The 18,841-nt window shown below is 35.2% G+C and overlaps 1 protein-coding gene and 2 long non-coding RNA genes across 8 annotated transcripts in view; 1 reads left to right on the top strand and 2 right to left on the bottom strand.

Moving 5' to 3' along the window:
- The window catches only part of adgrf8 (adhesion G protein-coupled receptor F8), a 30,053-nt gene extending 24,871 nt beyond the window's left edge, over nucleotides 1–5,182 (top strand). The window contains exons 27-33 of the mRNA XM_068215672.2: nucleotides 915–1,090; nucleotides 1,177–1,347; nucleotides 1,620–2,981; nucleotides 3,462–3,503; nucleotides 4,157–4,216; nucleotides 4,346–4,397; nucleotides 4,534–5,182. Of these exons, the coding sequence (XP_068071773.2) occupies nucleotides 915–1,090; nucleotides 1,177–1,347; nucleotides 1,620–2,981; nucleotides 3,462–3,503; nucleotides 4,157–4,216; nucleotides 4,346–4,397; nucleotides 4,534–4,619 (1,949 nt within the window). The 3' untranslated portion in view covers nucleotides 4,620–5,182. The remainder of the gene's footprint in view (nucleotides 1–914; nucleotides 1,091–1,176; nucleotides 1,348–1,619; nucleotides 2,982–3,461; nucleotides 3,504–4,156; nucleotides 4,217–4,345; nucleotides 4,398–4,533) is intronic.
- On the bottom strand, nucleotides 807–17,155 carry LOC141379381 (uncharacterized). 6 transcript variants are annotated; one of them, XR_012395973.1, is made up of 3 exons: nucleotides 17,095–17,155; nucleotides 10,436–10,486; nucleotides 807–2,997 (listed from the first exon to the last, which is right to left on the bottom strand). It is a non-coding gene; the product is annotated as an uncharacterized lncRNA (long non-coding RNA). The 6 variants fall into 6 exon arrangements; XR_012395969.1 differs by lacking the exon at nucleotides 17,095–17,155 and adding an exon at nucleotides 11,833–12,014; XR_012395971.1 differs by lacking the exon at nucleotides 17,095–17,155 and adding an exon at nucleotides 11,135–11,646.
- Nucleotides 14,565–16,278, bottom strand: LOC141379379 (uncharacterized). The gene is made up of 3 exons (XR_012395967.1): nucleotides 16,249–16,278; nucleotides 14,898–15,009; nucleotides 14,565–14,773 (listed from the first exon to the last, which is right to left on the bottom strand). It is a non-coding gene; the product is annotated as an uncharacterized lncRNA (long non-coding RNA).
- Nucleotides 17,156–18,841: the final 1,686 nt, after the last annotated feature.

The following is an 18,841-nucleotide window of genomic DNA, read 5'->3' as shown; positions in this document are numbered from 1 at the left end:
TATTCATCTAGACCCTATGCAAATATTCAATTTGAGTTATTGGTGTATTTTTTATTTAAAATATTTATAAGGAGTTGCCATCCTTGGATCGTTTTGTTTTTATTCTTAACCAGCGTGGTAACTTCTTTGAAGCTATACAGTAATTAGGGGTGGACTTAACCAATAAGTGAGGTAAGAAGCCACGTAGGACCCGGGGGAATTATCATATGTTGTAAAATTATCATATGTTGTAAAATCTGACTCCTTTTCAGCCCTGGACACACTACTTACACTGTTTATAAAATGGCGTAGAATAGTGCATAAGTATGCGATTTGGGACGCAGCTAAAGGAAAGCTAGGTGATGTTAGTGAGACCAGCAGGGCTCAACCTGCAGTCTGTGTCGGTCCTAATGCCCCAGTATAGTGAAGGGGACTTCATGCTGCTCAGTGAGCACTGTATTTTGGATATGACATAAACGGAGATCCCGACTCTCTGTGGTCTTTAAAAACTGTTTAACCCCAGCGTCCTGGCCAAATTTGCCCACTTGCCTTTTGGCCTCCTAACCATCCCCATGTCATAATTGGCTTCTCCTCTCCACCAACCAGCTGATGTGTGGTGCACATTCTGGTGCAATATGGCTGCAATCGCATCATCTAAGTGGATGCTACACATTGGAGGAGGAGGAGGAGATTCCCCTTAAAAATGTATTTTGAGTGTCCAGAAAACCACTATATAAATTTAGGGAATCATTATTGTTATTATTGTATATTAATGCACATTTTGGCCAGATTTGTTTTTCAAATGATGAAGCACACCTTCTGGTTTTGATTGCTTTAATTCATTTTTTAATTTGGCCATAGTTGCTATTTCTGTTTCTTCTGTGCAATGCACATTTTTGTTTCTGTCTGAACATGATTATCAAATACTCTTCCAGAATATGACTGTCAAAATGAAGAACTTGGACTTGGAAATCAAAATGAACAGAGGAATGGAATCTGTCCAACTGGCACAAAAGGCATCATAACTTATGAATGTGATTCAAAGGCCTGGAGACCAATAAAAGAAAACTGTATACTTGGGGTTATCAGTGATTTACTTATTCAAATTCCGGTAATCAGTTGATCATGTATTTACAATCATATATCCACTTGGCTCCATATTATTTCAACATTTATATTTTGCACTTTGTCATTTAGGTATTGCAAGTGGGACAGATTCCAAGTTTCCTGTCTAACCTCAGTTTTGCCACAGAGCAGAATAATATTAATATAACTCAGTCTGCTGCTACTGTCAAAGCAATTGTGGATATACTTTCACAAATTGCTAATCTGGCACAAACAGCACTCATCGGTCCGCCAGTGATGAACGTATGTATATTCACTTTTGATTCTACAATTATATCTGTAGATGTTTTTCATGCTTTATGTATTGAAGTGAATTTTTATTTAGATATCTAATTAAGATATGCTAGAGCTGATTTAGTGGGCATAGTGGTGTTGTGCAAAGTTACTCTCACTACCATCATGAATTAAACTGATTCATATAGCATATATTATCATACCCTATTTTATTAGTCTTATAACAATATTCAAATGACTTCATAAACTTATTTTCCATCTATTTATCCTTCTCATACCAGAGTTTCCTAAAAACATTGGACATCATTGTGTCAACTAATAGCACTGAGACATGGAACACTCTGAACAACGACAACACCACAGAAAACACCAACATTAAACTTCTGAAAGCCACTGAAACTATAAGTGACCGTCTCATAGATCAGTTTACGGTCAATCTAACATCCATTCAGCTCAGCAGAACTACAGTAAATAGCTCATTGAGTGTAACATCAACACTGTCAAACTCAACTACTGAGATTGTGATACCACAGGTTTTTGGGCCGACTACAGCAACGATCATAATCTTCACAACTCTTGACAATATCCTTCCAACCCGTAATATTTCTAATAATAACAGCAGTGACATATCAGATCAGCGTATCAATGGAGATGTGGTTGTTGTTAAAGTTGATAAAACAGTTAACAACATATCTTTTGCATTTGACATTACTAATCAGTCTTTGGGAAATCCTCAGTGTGTCTTTTGGAACTTTAACCTCAGCGCATGGGATTCCACTGGATGTGAAGTAAAGCAAGTAGGAAATGACTCTGGCATAATTACATGTGAATGCAACCACACAACCTCTTTTTCAATTCTAATGTCACCTTTTATCCTTGACAGTTTAATCTTAGCCTATATAACTTACATTGGCGTAACAATTTCAATGATCAGCTTGGTTTTATGCCTTATAATTGAAGCTATCGTTTGGAGATCAGTGACATCAGCCAGAGGTGTTACAGTTGTAAGCTCCTACATGCGACATATCTCCTTAGTCAACATTGCCCTCTCTCTGCTCATCGCAAACGTCTGTTTTATCATTGGAGCTGCAATCTCAGACCTAGAAAAGCCAACCCCCGTGGGTCGCTGCAGTCCAGTGGTTTTCTTCATACACTTTTTTTACCTCGCTGTTTTCTTCTGGATGTTAATTTCAGGGATGCTTCTCTTATACATGACAGTCATGGTATTTGGCCAAATGTCAAGGATCAAAATGATAGCCATTTCCTTCCCCGTCGGTTATGGCGCACCTTTGCTCATAGCATCCATTACTGTTGCATCAACAGCTGGACCTCAAAATTATGTTTCCAAACAAGCATGCTGGCTGAACTGGAATGAATCCAGGGCTCTGCTGGCATTTGTGATTCCAGCTCTCACTATTGTAGCCATAAACCTTGTGGTTTTGGTTGTGGTTCTGTACAAGATGTTAGGTACTGGAGTTGGTGCCGCAACTCAACCAAGTGAGAAAAATACCTTTTTTGTGGTTGTCCGATGTGTGGCCTTTTTGACTCCTCTTTTTGGTCTAACATGGGGATTTGGAATTGGAACCATGCTGTCAAGTGCATTAGGCGTCCATGTGTTGTTTACACTCCTCAATGCATTCCAGGTATCATTATCCGTCTCTATAAAAAAACATTTTATAACAAGCTTAGAATTTGTGTAATGTAATGATTGTGGGCCAGATTTACAAACTGCTTGTGTTAATGCAAACCCACTGTTGGCAATTAAAATGACTCAGCAATTACTGAAGACACATAGTGAAACAGTGCTGAAAACATATGGACATGGCACTTTTGATTTACTAAGGTTTGTGATAGTCATTTTAACTTAAAAAGCATGTTAAAGCTTATTCTGAACCTGAATTCTAGTAAATGGCATGCACTTTATAATGGTCGGCTCTGCTTCTTGTTACCTACTGTAATCTACTCAGGTTTATGCACTATTAGACATTATGAAAATGCATTGCACTCTAATTTGGCTTGTTTTGTAAATCTGGCCCCGAATGTCAATTTTCTGAATTTAAAATTGTGCAATCAATTCAAAATGGCAACAGATAACCATGTTTATGTACATTTTCCTTTAATAGGGATTCTTTATTTTGCTGTTTGGAACCATTTTAGACGCCAAGGTATGGGTTTACATCTTTTACTTTGTAAAGAGCTTTACGAAAGCCATTTACCTTTGTGATTTTGCATTTAAAGCAAAGATCTGCTATCATATGCTTTACATTAAGCCACACATTACAAAAAAACAAACAGCAGCACAAACAATAAACAGCACATCCCCCTGCAGGGCTTATTTACACAAATTTATGATATATTTTCCTGCTTTTTACAAGGCTCCCACCAAACATGTGAACATACAATACTGAATATTGAGCATTTTTATCATTATTATGATAAGGAAGTGGTGGAAGTGGTGTTAGTGAGGCCAGCAGGGGGCGCTTAACCTGTAGTCTGTGTGAGTCCTAATGCCCCAGTAAAAGTGAAGGGGACACTACACTGTCAGTGGGCGCCGTCTTTCGGGTGAGAGGTTAAACCGAGGTCCTGACTCTCTGTGGTCATTAAAAATCCTAGTACACTGGTGGTGATGTAGAGAGATTCACTGTCATGATTGTGAAGCGCTTTGGGTGTATGGCCATACACAATAAATGCGCTATATAAATACACATTACATTACATTACATAAGATAAATAACCACTTACATTTGGCCTAGCAGTAATAAAGACACCGCAACAAGAGCATGGCCATTTTTATAATAATGCCAATCTTTGATTGCAGGTTCGAGAGGCATTACGAGGAAAACTGCAAATAGATAAACTCACTTCCCGAATTACCCAGGTAAATTCCATTCTGTAACGACACACATGCTTATCTGAAAGACTTTAATTATTAATATTAAACCAATGCTTAAAGGTTTTACACTGACTTTTACAATGATGCTGATTTTGATTGATTATCTCCTTACAGAGCACCAGTGGAGGAGCATCATCTTCAGCTGGACAAAGGGGACCACGGAGGAGTAAGATAACATAAATCCAACAAGATATTTTCTAGAACATGAATCATTAATATAGTTTTGCATTTGGCTAAATTAATTAATGTGAAGACATTAGACAGTGTGAATTTCTGTGAATAACGTGTGTAATTATTTGCAGATGTCTACAATGTGTCGGATCCCAACAATACCTCGAGATTTACTTCAGAGGGCGTGAGCGGCTCATATTCAGCTGTAGACACCTAAAGGACATCAGTTTCTGTTACTGTTTTTTTTTGTTACAGTTTCTGTTACTGTTTTGTGTGATGATTAGTCTGAAAATAAGCTCACAGTATGATTTGTTCTTTAATATATTTTGAGTTCTGTGATTAAGGACTGCAAATTATACTTTTTTGTGCTAAAAATGCAAGTGCTCTTCTAAAAATCGCTTAGATGTAAGCTCTTCTCCAACTCTAAAAGCTTCTAAAATAGTGCTCAGCACAGAGCATAATATGTAACGGCAATGGCACTACCGGCATTTATTAAGAATGCAGCACTTCTAGGGCTGTGCAATATGACAATATATTTAATAAGCATGGGACGATGACCCTTTTTAAGGTATATGTAAGGTTTTTTTTTTTTTTTTTTACTTTTTTTTTATCTCCAGCAGAAGAGATATCCAAAGATGTCATTTAAATTAGAAAGAAGCTTTTGAAGCTAATGTAGACAGCAGAAGTAAATGATTGATTTGAATTATTTAGCTTGACATGTTTACTGTTCCAAAATATTTTAAATGTTTCTTAAAATAAAATATATTGTCTTAAAAGGGGAAAAAGTTATTGTGTTTTACCCTAGACATTTAAACATATATATATATATACATATATATATATATATATATATATATATATATATATATATATATATATATATATATATATATATATATATATATTTTAAATGTAGCAGTAATCAGATCATAGCAGTAATCACAATACCATAAAACCGTGATATTTTTATAGGTTACCATCAGAATCTTATACCGGCCCACAACATATAATCGTAAGGACATTATAAAAAGTCTATGGTTTCATATTTTGCTCTATAGTTTATACATTGTAATGAAATATACAGTGTTTACTATAATACTTTTTGACAACTTAATGTATATTAGCACAATATCACACACTATTACAGGAATGTAGACAGAAACTGCAAGAAAGCTGCAATCTTGAAAGAATTATTTTTACATTTTGTATTTTATTTAGCAAAATGTTATGTTGGGCCCGTAATCATTCGTTTTTGAAAACTGTTTTATATTGAATTAATATTTATTTTATATTTTTACATTCTTTATCAAACATTTGCTCCAAAGTTGAGAAATATGATCAAAATATAATCATTTAATCTATATCTAGCATAAAATTTAAAATGTAAATGTAAAAAAAAGGTCAATGTATATAAACTAATGAATAATTGAATTTAAAGAAAATGTACTATTTCTCTATGTATATTATTTATCAATGGAGCTGCAATTTTACACAAAAGTTCAGAAATAATGCTTCATTGGACAGAGGCCTTTTGTTTTCTTTAAATCAGAATTATTTTCCCGTTGGCTACATCTTGGTTTTCTTCTTTGTTATAATCAATTTCAAATGCTACTGTGAAACTGTCAATTATTGAATGCTTTTGCATTTCCTTAAAGGCGCAATATGTAGTTTTCACCACTAGAGGGTGATCACATCAAATGAAGGCTGTGTGTGGTATCATGGGAGTTGTGGTCTTCATTAAGTTCCACAGGACTGCTGCTAAAATCATGTTCATGGATGAGCTGAAGTATTTAATATTTATTCTCATGGTGAAACAGAGAGTTGAAGGTTGACAGAACAGAACAAAGGCAAAATGAGACTCAAGCAACTGCTGTTGAGAGATGAGCATGATCTGGCGTGAAAACAGCTGAGCTTTTATTATGCCAAAGTCAACCTGTTAATTGCACTCCAATAAAATTCTAAATACATCATTTTTGGTGTTTTCCTATTTCATATAAAAACAAACAAGAAATTGAGAGTGTGAGATGTCATTAACACAGAATCACAGGACACAGTCCTTATCAGTAATTAAAAATGCTTATTTCTTTGGATAGTATGATTCTTCAAAACATTTGGTATAATATAAGTACATAAGTCAACAAAATACATAAGACTATTCAAGTGACTTTTGGATATTTTAATGATGAAAAAACATATTGTGCCTTTAAGTAAGTTTTTTATTTTTTCTGTGTTTCCTGTTTACTGTTTTTTTTTTTGTTTGTTTTTTCTATTGCTGGATCAATTAAATTGTCCGGTCGAAAACAAACAATTTAAGCACTTGTATACATTTGACATGCCTTTTTCTGCAACGATTGCTTTCCAATAAGCAATGACGTCATTTATACGATATATGATTTTGACATAATTGATATAATGTATTATTTTGAATGACATGATTACTTTTTATTATTACCATGTTTCAATTTGAAAAAAGTTTTTTGGTGCATCCTTTAGGCCTTTAGGCCTGCATGTATTTGTGCTGCCATCTGTAATCGAACTCTTATAATCTCACTGGTCTCGAGTCTCATTGAAGAACAAAAGGAGAAGGGACTACAGAGGAAGACGAGAAAGGACCAGGCCTGGATAGTTTATGTTTGTCATACTTTCTGTTCCCCCTATGAGTTGGCCAGTTGTTTATGTATATTTTCATTATTAAAATTATTTAAAGTTATTCAGTTCTCCGCCTCCTCCTTCTCGATGGCCAGAGAGCCGTCAATCCTAGCTACAGCTGCATTAAAGACTCTTACATTGTGTTCTAAACATGACTGGTTTTGCTTGGCTTAACCTAAACAACTAAGGTGTTGAGTTGTCCTAAGACAGAAATTGAAGATGTTATTTTACAACAGACAGTTGTCAAGGACCACAAATGTATATGTGTACTTGAGTGGATCGCAGCCTCAGACATCAAGCCAAGGACCATCTACGGACCTGTGGCTAAACAACTGATGCATATGGAACACTTTCTGTAAATGCTTTAGCAGATCCTCAAATTGTTCTCTGATTGGTTTAAATAATCAAGAATTCCAGGAGTTAAGTGTGGAGCAATCTTATGAAAACAAGTCTGATCAGATAAAAAAGCTGCGATGTTTACTTAGTCTGCATCTATGCAAGCGCTTGTGATTTCTTTTACATTTTACTGACAGATCTTTAAGGATATTGATAAGTGGTCATTGTAAACTTTAACAAACATTGATAAATGCAATCAGTTGAGTGCTATTATTATGGGAACTTTTCCACACCCCTAAACATGAAGCAGCACAAAACGAAAAGTGATTGGTGGGTAACCTGTCAGGCAAATGGTCTTTGACCATTCAAAGTGGCCAAAGTTCCCGAAGTCTGGCTACACGAGAATAATGTGGACTTAACTAGGAATCCATTTCTAGAGCTTCGCGATAAAATAAATTCAGTGACTCATTCAATCATTTTCTTTTCAGCTAAGTCACTTTTTTTAATCTGGGGTCGCCACAGGGGAATGAACAGACAACGTATCCAGCACATGTTTTATGCAGCATGCCCTTCCAGTTGCAACCCATCATTGGGAAACATCCAGACACACTCATTTACAGACATACACTACGGACAATTTAGCCTACCCAATTTACCTACTGTATAGCGCATGTGTTTGGACTGGAAACCAGAGCACCCGAAGAAAATCCATGCAAACAGAAAGAATATTTCAACTCCACACAGAAATGCCAACTGACCCAGCCGAGGTTCGAACCAGCCATCTTCTTGCTGTGAGGTGAACCCACTGTGCTACCGTGACGCAAGTTCAGTGATTACAACTTTTAAATAGCTTGTACTATGCACTTGTACTTGCAACCACAAACAACCCTTTATTCATTGATTTTCTTTTTGGCTTAGTCCATTTATTAATCTGGGGTCGTCACAGCGGAATAAACCACCAACTTATACAGCATATGTTTTACACAGCGGCCCTTCTGGCCCTTCCAGCCAGAAAACATCCATACACACTCATTCACACACACACTCATACACTATGTTAAATTTTAGCATTCCCAATTCACCTATATCTCATGTCTTTAGACTGTGGGGGGAACCGGAGCACCTGGAGATTGCAAATTTTTTTCGCATAATATCACAAATACGCTGTTTTGTGTTTACACTCAAATTATCTAGCTTGCTCACAAATGTTCTCGCTAGTTCTGAAATTTACGCTGCTTTGAGAGTGCGTGAGAAAAATTGCAAGAGAGCAGCATTAGGAAGCTTGAGATAAAATAACATGCCTTTTGTGTGATCTTTTTAATTCTGCAACTGGTTCACGAACTTTCACTTGTTGCCGCTGTATTTTTCCCCCATGTTTTTTTTTTCTCAATACTAATTATTTTTCACAAAAACAGTGACTAGCAGGGAAAAATCTAATTCCTATCAAGTTTTGACTTAAGAGCCTTTTGGTATGAAGTAATACATTGGAAGTGATTTTAACTGACATACGTCATTGAGAAGCATAGTAAAGGTACAATAAACTACAAATGTCTAAAAAATATACTTTCACAAACAGCTAAACATTTTGAAGTTAAAGGAAATCATGAAATCACATTAAACTAATTAAACAATATTTCAAGTTAGACAAACCAACCATTAATAAGTGGTTTAAATACAGCAATTTGAGTCATTAAAAATTAAAATAGCCTGATGAAAAAATATTAATTTAATGTTATAGCGATAGATAGATAGATCGATGGATGGATGGATGGATGGATGGATGGATGGATGGATGGATGGATAGATGGATAGATAGATAAATAGATAGATAGATAGATAGATAGATAGATAGATAGATAGATAGATAGATAGATAGATAGATAGATAGATAGATAGATAGATAGATAGATAGATAGATAGATAGATAGATAGATAGATAGCATTAAAAACTGTGAAATAGAGACATTAATACACATTTAATGCGGATTACTTTTCAAATCAGCAAAAATATTTGTATTATATTACCAAAATGTGTCCATCAAACTATCAAAACAGCCTACTTTACAAGAAAAAAAATTCATACACAATAAAGAGTTTGTAATCATACATAAGAGCTGTGTGGGTTGGTTACATAAATGTACTTTGGACATGAGTTTTATGTTTTTCTGAAAGAAAATACATGTGCACAACCACCAACATGTACACAAAATATACTGTTAACCCCGGTGTTCAGATCCCTCCAGTATTTTCATGCATATTAAAAGAAGAGTATGAATATTCATAACTAGTTTTCCTCCATTTATATTAATTAGTAGAAAAAAAAACTAAAAATCAGGCAGCTTTATTTGGATTTGTGATTTCTTATTTTTTTGTTTGCAATTAGTACCAAATAAACTCTGACATGGTATATACATATTAATTTACTAGAAATTATTCAACCAGGGCCATAACCAGACAATAAACCAAGACACTTGACAATAATGTTTCAACCAGGAGGGGGCGCCATTGACTAAGAAATCAACTTAATATTGGCACAAAATATATTGAGTAAGCGGCTGAATATATTAAGGACGTTTACCATCATTATTATAATGACAGTGCACATTGTAAAAGCGCTATATAAATAAAAATGAACTGAATGAAATTATACTAGGCCTAAATATGTCCAGAACACAATTAAGTTTCAGCACTTTCCATTTAAATGTACTGCTTATGGTCTCCTATATATATTTGGATTAAAATATTTTTGTTCTAATGATTCAAAGCTAGCACTATGGATGCTGTCCATCTGAACATTTTAATCCTGCACAAAAATGTCTTTAGTTTTAATGCCACCAACAACACGGAACCACCATCAACATATTGAGATAATTGCCATCGACTTATTAAAAGAAGCACCATCGAAAACAAACGAATACAGCCTGTTACCTAGCACAACAATGGTGATGATAGGCCCACTAGCAGGTCTGGAAAAGTGGGTTTTATTTGTTTTTTCACCAAATAATCAAATATCGCCCAAAAATGACAAAAAAGCCACCATTTACTCACACTGTTGTTATTGTTCGATCTAATGTCCTCTTCTTTCTTTTGCCGCAATATCTAATGGGAGAGAATAGCAATTAGCATGTGCTTTTGAAATATACATGATATATGTATAATGTGTTTTTCAATGCAAATATCAGTTTATTCCGTGGGAAGGCATAATTTGATTGGAGATTTTAAGCCTGCTGTTTGATTGTGCAAAATCAAAACAACCCCCCTTAAAAAAGACGACCCTAATGAATAATAAATGATTTTTGAACAACACTATAGTAGGCTACATAAAAAAAACTCAATTGCTGTTGTAGTTGCATATTACAAGTCCCTTAGGCGTAGTCTTTGAGTGCACTTAACCACAATCCAGTTTACTATTCTAAAAAAATAGAGCAAATCTGCTGTACATTGAACTCGTGTAAAATAAAATTCATAAAACGTTAAATAAAAAAATAATCAATGTTCATATTCATAATTTTATATTGTGTGCTAAAGAGTACAAGGCAAAACGTCCTAACAAGTTGCCTGTTTTGCCATGAGTTCTTCATTACACTTAAAGAATCCATGCGCGCGACTTTGTTCTCGTTTTCGCGACAAAGCGCGCGTCAGGTTGTGTTTTGCGTGTTTGTTGATTTTTTTTTACGCATTCATGTACACATACGTTTTGTAAACTACCACAATAAAAAAAAAACACACGATAAAACTACATCCCACCATAATTAGGACAGCAGAGCGGCCTTGTTTTTGTCTTAGAGTTTCTCAGGTAAGCAGGAAGTCGGAGCAAGGTTTATCAAGCCATGAATACTTGGAAATATACGGGCATGTAAAAAGCTAAACTGTTAGCAATGTTCACTGCCATTATGGAACCCTGCAAGTAAGTAATTAAAAAATATCTTATTGCGCGTGTAGGTGTATATGGGCGTGTTTCTTATAAACAAACAAAGAGTAACGTTATTCGTATTTTGGGCCAACTAATATTTATAAATGTGGGGTCAGTGTCATCGAATAGCAGAAGAGCTAATGCTGACAGCCTGGTATGTACCCGTCATACGGCTGTATGCTTACAATGCAGCATTCTTTAGCTTTTGCCTGCGGGGAAAAACAAAATGCTCAACAAAGCGTGCTTGGCTCAAGTTCAGATGAAGCAGTTTCATTGAGTTTGACGAGATAAAGTAGATTATATTTCCTTTCAGGTGTTATGTGAATACTTCACAAGTGGGCTCTGTGATGAAACTTAGCTCAACATGCACATTTGATGTATTGCTGGTTAATAATAGTAGCAGCTTAGCAGGTTTCCTTACATGGTTGGTCCCATCTCAGCATATCCCTTTACCAAACAGAAGACGCCCTCCCCAGATAGCAAAATACACTCGGGCCAGTTCCGGCTAGATTGTCGTCTGCCGAAGACTTACCCCTCGGCCCAACTTCGGCTGCCGGACTCGGGCCGGATGCCTGTGGACTCACTGCCCGATTCCGGCCCGAATCAAGCGGGCCAGATGCGGCGGCCGTAAGCGAGCCGACGCTGCGCATCCGCGCCGAAATCGGCGCGAGGGTAATGTGCGCTGTGGCCCGGAGCTGGCGCGACTCCGTATTTATACACCTTATAAAACCTTTTGGTATTACATTGGTACTTGATATATGGTATTACAACCATTTGAATTTATATAACAGCAAACACAGACTATAATGTAAACACAAAGTGTAAGCACTGCGTTTAACCTTTGAATAAAGTGCAAACTGCATACATATTCTGTAACGAAAATAATCAGACAAATGACAAAATAAATAAATGTTAAACGTTTATTGATTGCAAGAAAAAAATAGTACTAAAATTTTATACATAATTTTGTAGTGCACAAGAATATCAATATAAAAACAACAATAAAACAACACAATAAAGACACACAGAAAGATTTAAACAAAAAAATCTAAAAATTACACACAAACACAGATGTTTTTAAAACAATCCTGTTTTCCCAATAGACTTGAATTAAAAATTTGTAAAAAACAGCTAAATTTTATATAAACCTAAATATAGAAACCAATTTAAGATATAGCAAGAAACATCTTAAAAATACCAATGACAATCCGTAAAATATACAAGTCAAACTTGTAAAAAGTACTGCAGAATTCTGAAGAAACATCTTGAAACATTTTTTAATAAAACATTAAAATAATAATAAACAAACAAATATATATATATAATTGCAGAAGTATAAAGTCAAACTTATTTTTAAATAAACTTGAACAAAATCAATTGCACAAACAGCAATTTTCTTTCAACACGTCTTGTGCAATTTTATATTTACAATTGTATTTGTATTACGTTTATTAAAAATGTATCAAGATGTTTCTTTAGAATTTGGCGCACACACATACATACCATACATATATACACACACACACACATATATATATATACATACATATACATATATATATATATATAAAAATGCAAATGAAAGAAACAAATTGTTCAAGTATCAGGGAACATCCTAATACACTTAAAATGTTGTTTAAAAAATAAAACAAAATAGTGATGTAGACATTTGACACATTAGCTTTCTCTTCTTTCTTCCTCCATCCCTGTCAGGGGCAAGTTGTAGCTACCTTGTAATGCATTTTTCCACTTCTTTATCAGTGGCGTGGTATGGACATTTGTCCTCACTCCATCTGTGATTAAAAGATAAACAGATAATTAGTAGTAAACAAGTACTAATGTAAAAAAAAAAGAAAAAATTAGGAAAAAAGTAGGCTACCTACGAAGCAAAAAAAAAAAAACAATAAAAAAAAAACAAATAAATTTAAAACACTTTGAAATTAGCAAGAGCTTGAACTTACCAGTTTCTTCATTTGTTCAGGCTGCTCCTTTAGTTGATTTTCAAGCTTTTCCAAATCAAATTGGCCAAAGGAAGGTCAAATGTGTTTACATCTGGAATTTCATCACGTCTGTTTTGGTTTTGTGAGAATCAGGCCCAGCTGCTGCTTTATGACGTTGCATGATTTTAAAACTTCAGTCAGTCATGCTAAAAAAGAAAAATAACAGATAAGTATAAATCAACCTGTAGCTTATTCTCATACAACTTCTGTAAATACAACAGTGGGTTAGACACTGCTGATATTCTCTAGTTGATCTTTACTTTCTAGCTGCATTAAACCTTAACAAATTTAGTGATGTCTTCAATTCTTACAAAGACATCACGAGATGCAATAAGTTCTGTCTTGATCTCAAACTGCACTAGAACAAAGACTGTAAATGTTCATAGGTGTACTGCAGGAGTGTCCAAACTTTTTGGGTCGAGGGCCAGATGCAAAAAAACAAACGTTGTCGCGGGCCAAATTTTACATACATCACACAGACACGTGTGTATATATATATATATATATATATATATATATATATATATATATATATACAGTTGAAGTCAGAATTGTTAGCCCCCCTAAATTATTAGCCACCGTTTATTTTTTCCCCAATTTCTGTTTAACGGAGAGTTAAACATTTTTTTCCACACATTTCTAAACATATTAGTTTTAGTAACTCATTTCTAATAACTGATTTATTTTATCTTTGCCATGATGACAGTAAATAATATTTGACTAGATATTTTTAAGACACTTCTATACAGCTTAAAGTGACATTTAAAGGCTTAACTAGGTTAATCAAGTTAACTAGTCAAGTTAAGGTAATTAGGCAAGTTATTTTATAACAATGGTTTGTTCTGAAGACTTAAGGGGCTAATAATTTTGACCTTAAAATGGTTCATAAAAAAATTTAAACCGCTTTTTATTCTAGCCGAAATAAAACATAAGTCTTTCTCCAAAAGAAAAAATATTATCAGACATACTGTAAAAATGTTCTTGCTCTGTTAAACATTATTTGGGAAATATTTAAAAAAGAAAAATAAATCAATGAGGGGCTAATAATTCAGACTTCAACTGTGTGTAGATAGATAGACAGACAGACAGACAGACAGACAGACAGACAGACAGATAGATAGATAGATAGATAGATTTATAGATCATAACAAGAACTGCTGCTTAATTGAATGCATGTAATAGCGACACCCGGTGGTTATTTATTGAATTACGTTCATTTTTGTATAGCGGGCCAGATTCTATTGATATTTATAAAAAGCCTCACCGCGGGCCGTAGTTTGGACACGCCTGGTGTACTGGAATGTACAGTATCTGTGCATCTTGATGGTGGTCTTAAGATTTCTGCCATAGTCATTGATGGTGATGGTACTTGTGGTGCTGCATTGATTTCTGAAATCTTCATACCTGCCTTATCCAGCCTCTTTGTTCCAAGTAATTTTTCTTCATCACGGTATAGATGTGTCTATACTGTCCCTTAATCAGATACATTTACAAAACAAAACATCACTTTAGTATAGTGCCAGGTCAAAACTCACAGGTTGTAATAGATCAATGACATAATGTTGACAGTATGTGTTTAAAATAATTGCAAACAAACCTGTTCTGTCTTTAGATGTATGACAGGCGATCATCATCCTCATCTGTCTACCAGTCAGAAATCACAGTTGTGTTGGATGTTGGATGTTTGAGTCGAGCTTCCTCATATGCATCTATAATGAAACATCACATTGTTGTTAACCTCCCGTAAAGAAAAGTTCAAATCCTAAAATACTATCAAAGTTAATTAATGCATATAATACCTATAGTGTAAATAATCAGTACACAGAAGGTTGCACAAGATTTATTTGGAGATTCATGCAGAGTGACAGCCTTATGAATCTGAGACATAGATTTGTAAGATGGTCAAGCACATGCATTATTCTGTACCCATGAAGATTAACCTACCATTGTGAAAAATGTTTGATGATGATAGCCAATAACAATAGACCATTTCAGCTGTTTGTGAAGCAATTAGTAATGTAACGTCTGAAAAGCTCAATCTATGTTGAAAATATATCAGCAGTTTACAGCTTATAATGGACTTTTAGCACACAACTATAACATGCCTATTCACGTTCAAAAGAGTGTGCCATTGACTTCTATGGTCGTGATGTGCTGCAAAATGATCTCACAAACCTTTGTTAAACAAGAACAATAAGACTTAACCAACAAATATTGTTACCCATTCATTTAAATCAGAATTTATCACTGTCAATAACATAAAAAAAACATCAAAATCTGCTTTAAGACGTTCAGTTTTACATTAACTGACCATTACAGCTTGAACAAAAGATATAATTGATTCACATAGGCTAACACATATGAATTAAAGTGCACACTAATAGATTTCTCTTGGATAATTTAAAGAGAATAGTAAACAGTCGAGTTTCAATCATTTTCCGTGACTAACTGCATAAACAAGATAAACAATAATATTTTATTAATCCAAAACGATTAGTTTTTATTTACACATAATCACAGAATTAATACTGTTGGATAAGTAAACGCCTGTACAATGATTTTTTTCAACATCCACGGTACTTTATAATGTTAAATCAGGAAAAAACACGTTTTGCCATGTTAGCGTTAATGGATTCGTCTACAGAAACTTTCTTTAACGCAAAGTTAGCATACACACAAATTCGTTTCATGTTTCTTTAAAATAATTAAAATAGTTTTCAGTTACTACACACGTTACAATCTAACATTGTGTTAGGGACAGGAACTTTCAGACGTGTTTGTACCTGTTAGCGTTAGCATACATTAGCTCCAGTCGTGTTTCTTAAAGCAAGTTACATTTCGTATCAAACTGTTTTAAATTACTAAACGCTGTTACAACCAAACACCGTGGAAATGTTTTAAGCTCTAAATTCGCTAATTATACAGTACACAAGCAGTAAAAAGCTTACCTTTCTGACCGGAATCCACATGGAATCTTTGAAAAATCAAACATTTTCTTCTTGTGATCTTCGTGCCATGGTGGTTGACAACCAGCTTGTTGGAGCATTACCGCCACCGTCTGGATTGGAGTTTGGATCATGAGTTTAGTCCAATGACTGTAAAAAATATGGACGACGCGACAGCCCTTTTTCCCATTGAACGCCTTGAGGGCAAAACGCCTGCTTGACGGGCACAAACTGTCGCAAAAGACTGCTGAAATTGGAGCCAGACATGCGCAGAAGGATTGTCTGATGGAGCCAGAGGAGGAGCCGCGAAAATGAGCGGAGTCGAGCTTCCAATCAAACGCTTTATGTAAAATCAACTACGCCCCCCGAACTTCTCAGCATGCGTTTGCTGTCATATCAACACAAATGGATGTAATAACGTTAACAAATATGAGGGTTTTATATATTCAATCGCGCCAGCTCCAGGCCGCAGCGCATAACTTACTCGCGGCGTCGCGGGTTGATTCCGGCTCGCATGCGGCAGCGCCGGCTCGCTCGACCGCCGCATCTGGCTCGATTGACTCGGGCTGGAATTGGGTAGTGAGTCCAGGCATCCGGAGTAGGTCCAGCAGAGGTAACATTAGTCAGTCTGAGCTCTAAGAGATAAGTCTCCGGCAGGCGAGAATCTAGCCGGAACTGTGTTTTGCTATCTGGGTGGCTAGGCGTGTATCAGCAAACTAATAAAGCCCGAAAAAAGCCCTGAACTTAGCGAATAAACAGTGTTCCACCAGGATCATGTATGTCAGAAACTATAGTTTACTGCTGAACTCATTTTGTCATGGTAAAATAACACAGAAATCGAATAATAACATTTCAGTCTACTTCAGTCTCCTGCCGAAGCTCAGACGCCGCGCTTTGAGAAACTGTCAATCACAGCTTTCAATCACGATGACACGCCCAGCATTAAATTACTGCTAAAAACAAACTGTTTACAAAAATGAAGATCTGCACCTATTTCAGCACAATAACCAGTGCCTTAATCGACCAGAACTATCTTTCGGGACATTTTATTGCAAGTGTAATATTTTTTTTTATTTGGGCTCAAGTCTCCTTCATTAACACGGAGGAGGCGGGCTTTATGACTTGTACTGCAGCCAGCCCCCAGGGGGCGATCTAACGGCCGAAACCTTCACTCAAACGTAGGCTTGCGGCACACTTCCCAGATAGCAAAATACACTCGGGCCAGTTCCGGCTAGATTGTCGTCTGCCGAAGACTTACCCCTCGGCCCAACTTCGGCTGCCGGACTCGGGCCGGATGCCTGTGGACTCACTGCCCGATTCCGGCCCGAATCAAGCGGGCCAGATGCGGCGGCCGTAAGCGAGCCGACGCTGCGCATCCGCGCCGAAATCGGCGCGAGGGTAATGTGCGCTGTGGCCCGGAGCTGGCGCGACTCCGTATTTATACACCTTATAAAACCTTTTGGTATTACATTGGTACTTGATATATGGTATTACAACCATTTGAATTTATATAACAGCAAACACAGACTATAATGTAAACACAAAGTGTAAGCACTGCGTTTAACCTTTGAATAAAGTGCAAACTGCATACATATTCTGTAACGAAAATAATCAGACAAATGACAAAATAAATAAATGTTAAACGTTTATTGATTGCAAGAAAAAAATAGTACTAAAATTTTATACATAATTTTGTAGTGCACAAGAATATCAATATAAAAACAACAATAAAACAACACAATAAAGACACACAGAAAGATTTAAACAAAAAAATCTAAAAATTACACACAAACACAGATGTTTTTAAAACAATCCTGTTTTCCCAATAGACTTGAATTAAAAATTTGTAAAAAACAGCTAAATTTTATATAAACCTAAATATAGAAACCAATTTAAGATATAGCAAGAAACATCTTAAAAATACCAATGACAATCCGTAAAATATACAAGTCAAACTTGTAAAAAGTACTGCAGAATTCTGAAGAAACATCTTGAAACATTTTTTAATAAAACATTAAAATAATAATAAACAAACAAATATATATATATAATTGCAGAAGTATAAAGTCAAACTTATTTTTAAATAAACTTGAACAAAATCAATTGCACAAACAGCAATTTTCTTTCAACACGTCTTGTGCAATTTTATATTTACAATTGTATTTGTATTACGTTTATTAAAAATGTATCAAGATGTTTCTTTAGAATTTGGCGCACACACATACATACCATACATATATACACACACACACACATATATATATATACATACATATACATATATATATATATATAAAAATGCAAATGAAAGAAACAAATTGTTCAAGTATCAGGGAACATCCTAATACACTTAAAATGTTGTTTAAAAAATAAAACAAAATAGTGATGTAGACATTTGACACATTAGCTTTCTCTTCTTTCTTCCTCCATCCCTGTCAGGGGCAAGTTGTAGCTACCTTGTAATGCATTTTTCCACTTCTTTATCAGTGGCGTGGTATGGACATTTGTCCTCACTCCATCTGTGATTAAAAGATAAACAGATAATTAGTAGTAAACAAGTACTAATGTAAAAAAAAAAAGAAAAAATTAGGAAAAA

This window comes from Danio rerio, chromosome 20 (genome assembly GCF_049306965.1).
Source record: "Danio rerio strain Tuebingen ecotype United States chromosome 20, GRCz12tu, whole genome shotgun sequence".
NCBI lineage: Eukaryota > Metazoa > Chordata > Actinopteri > Cypriniformes > Danionidae > Danio > Danio rerio.
This window is presented reverse-complemented; position numbering and strand designations above follow the sequence as displayed.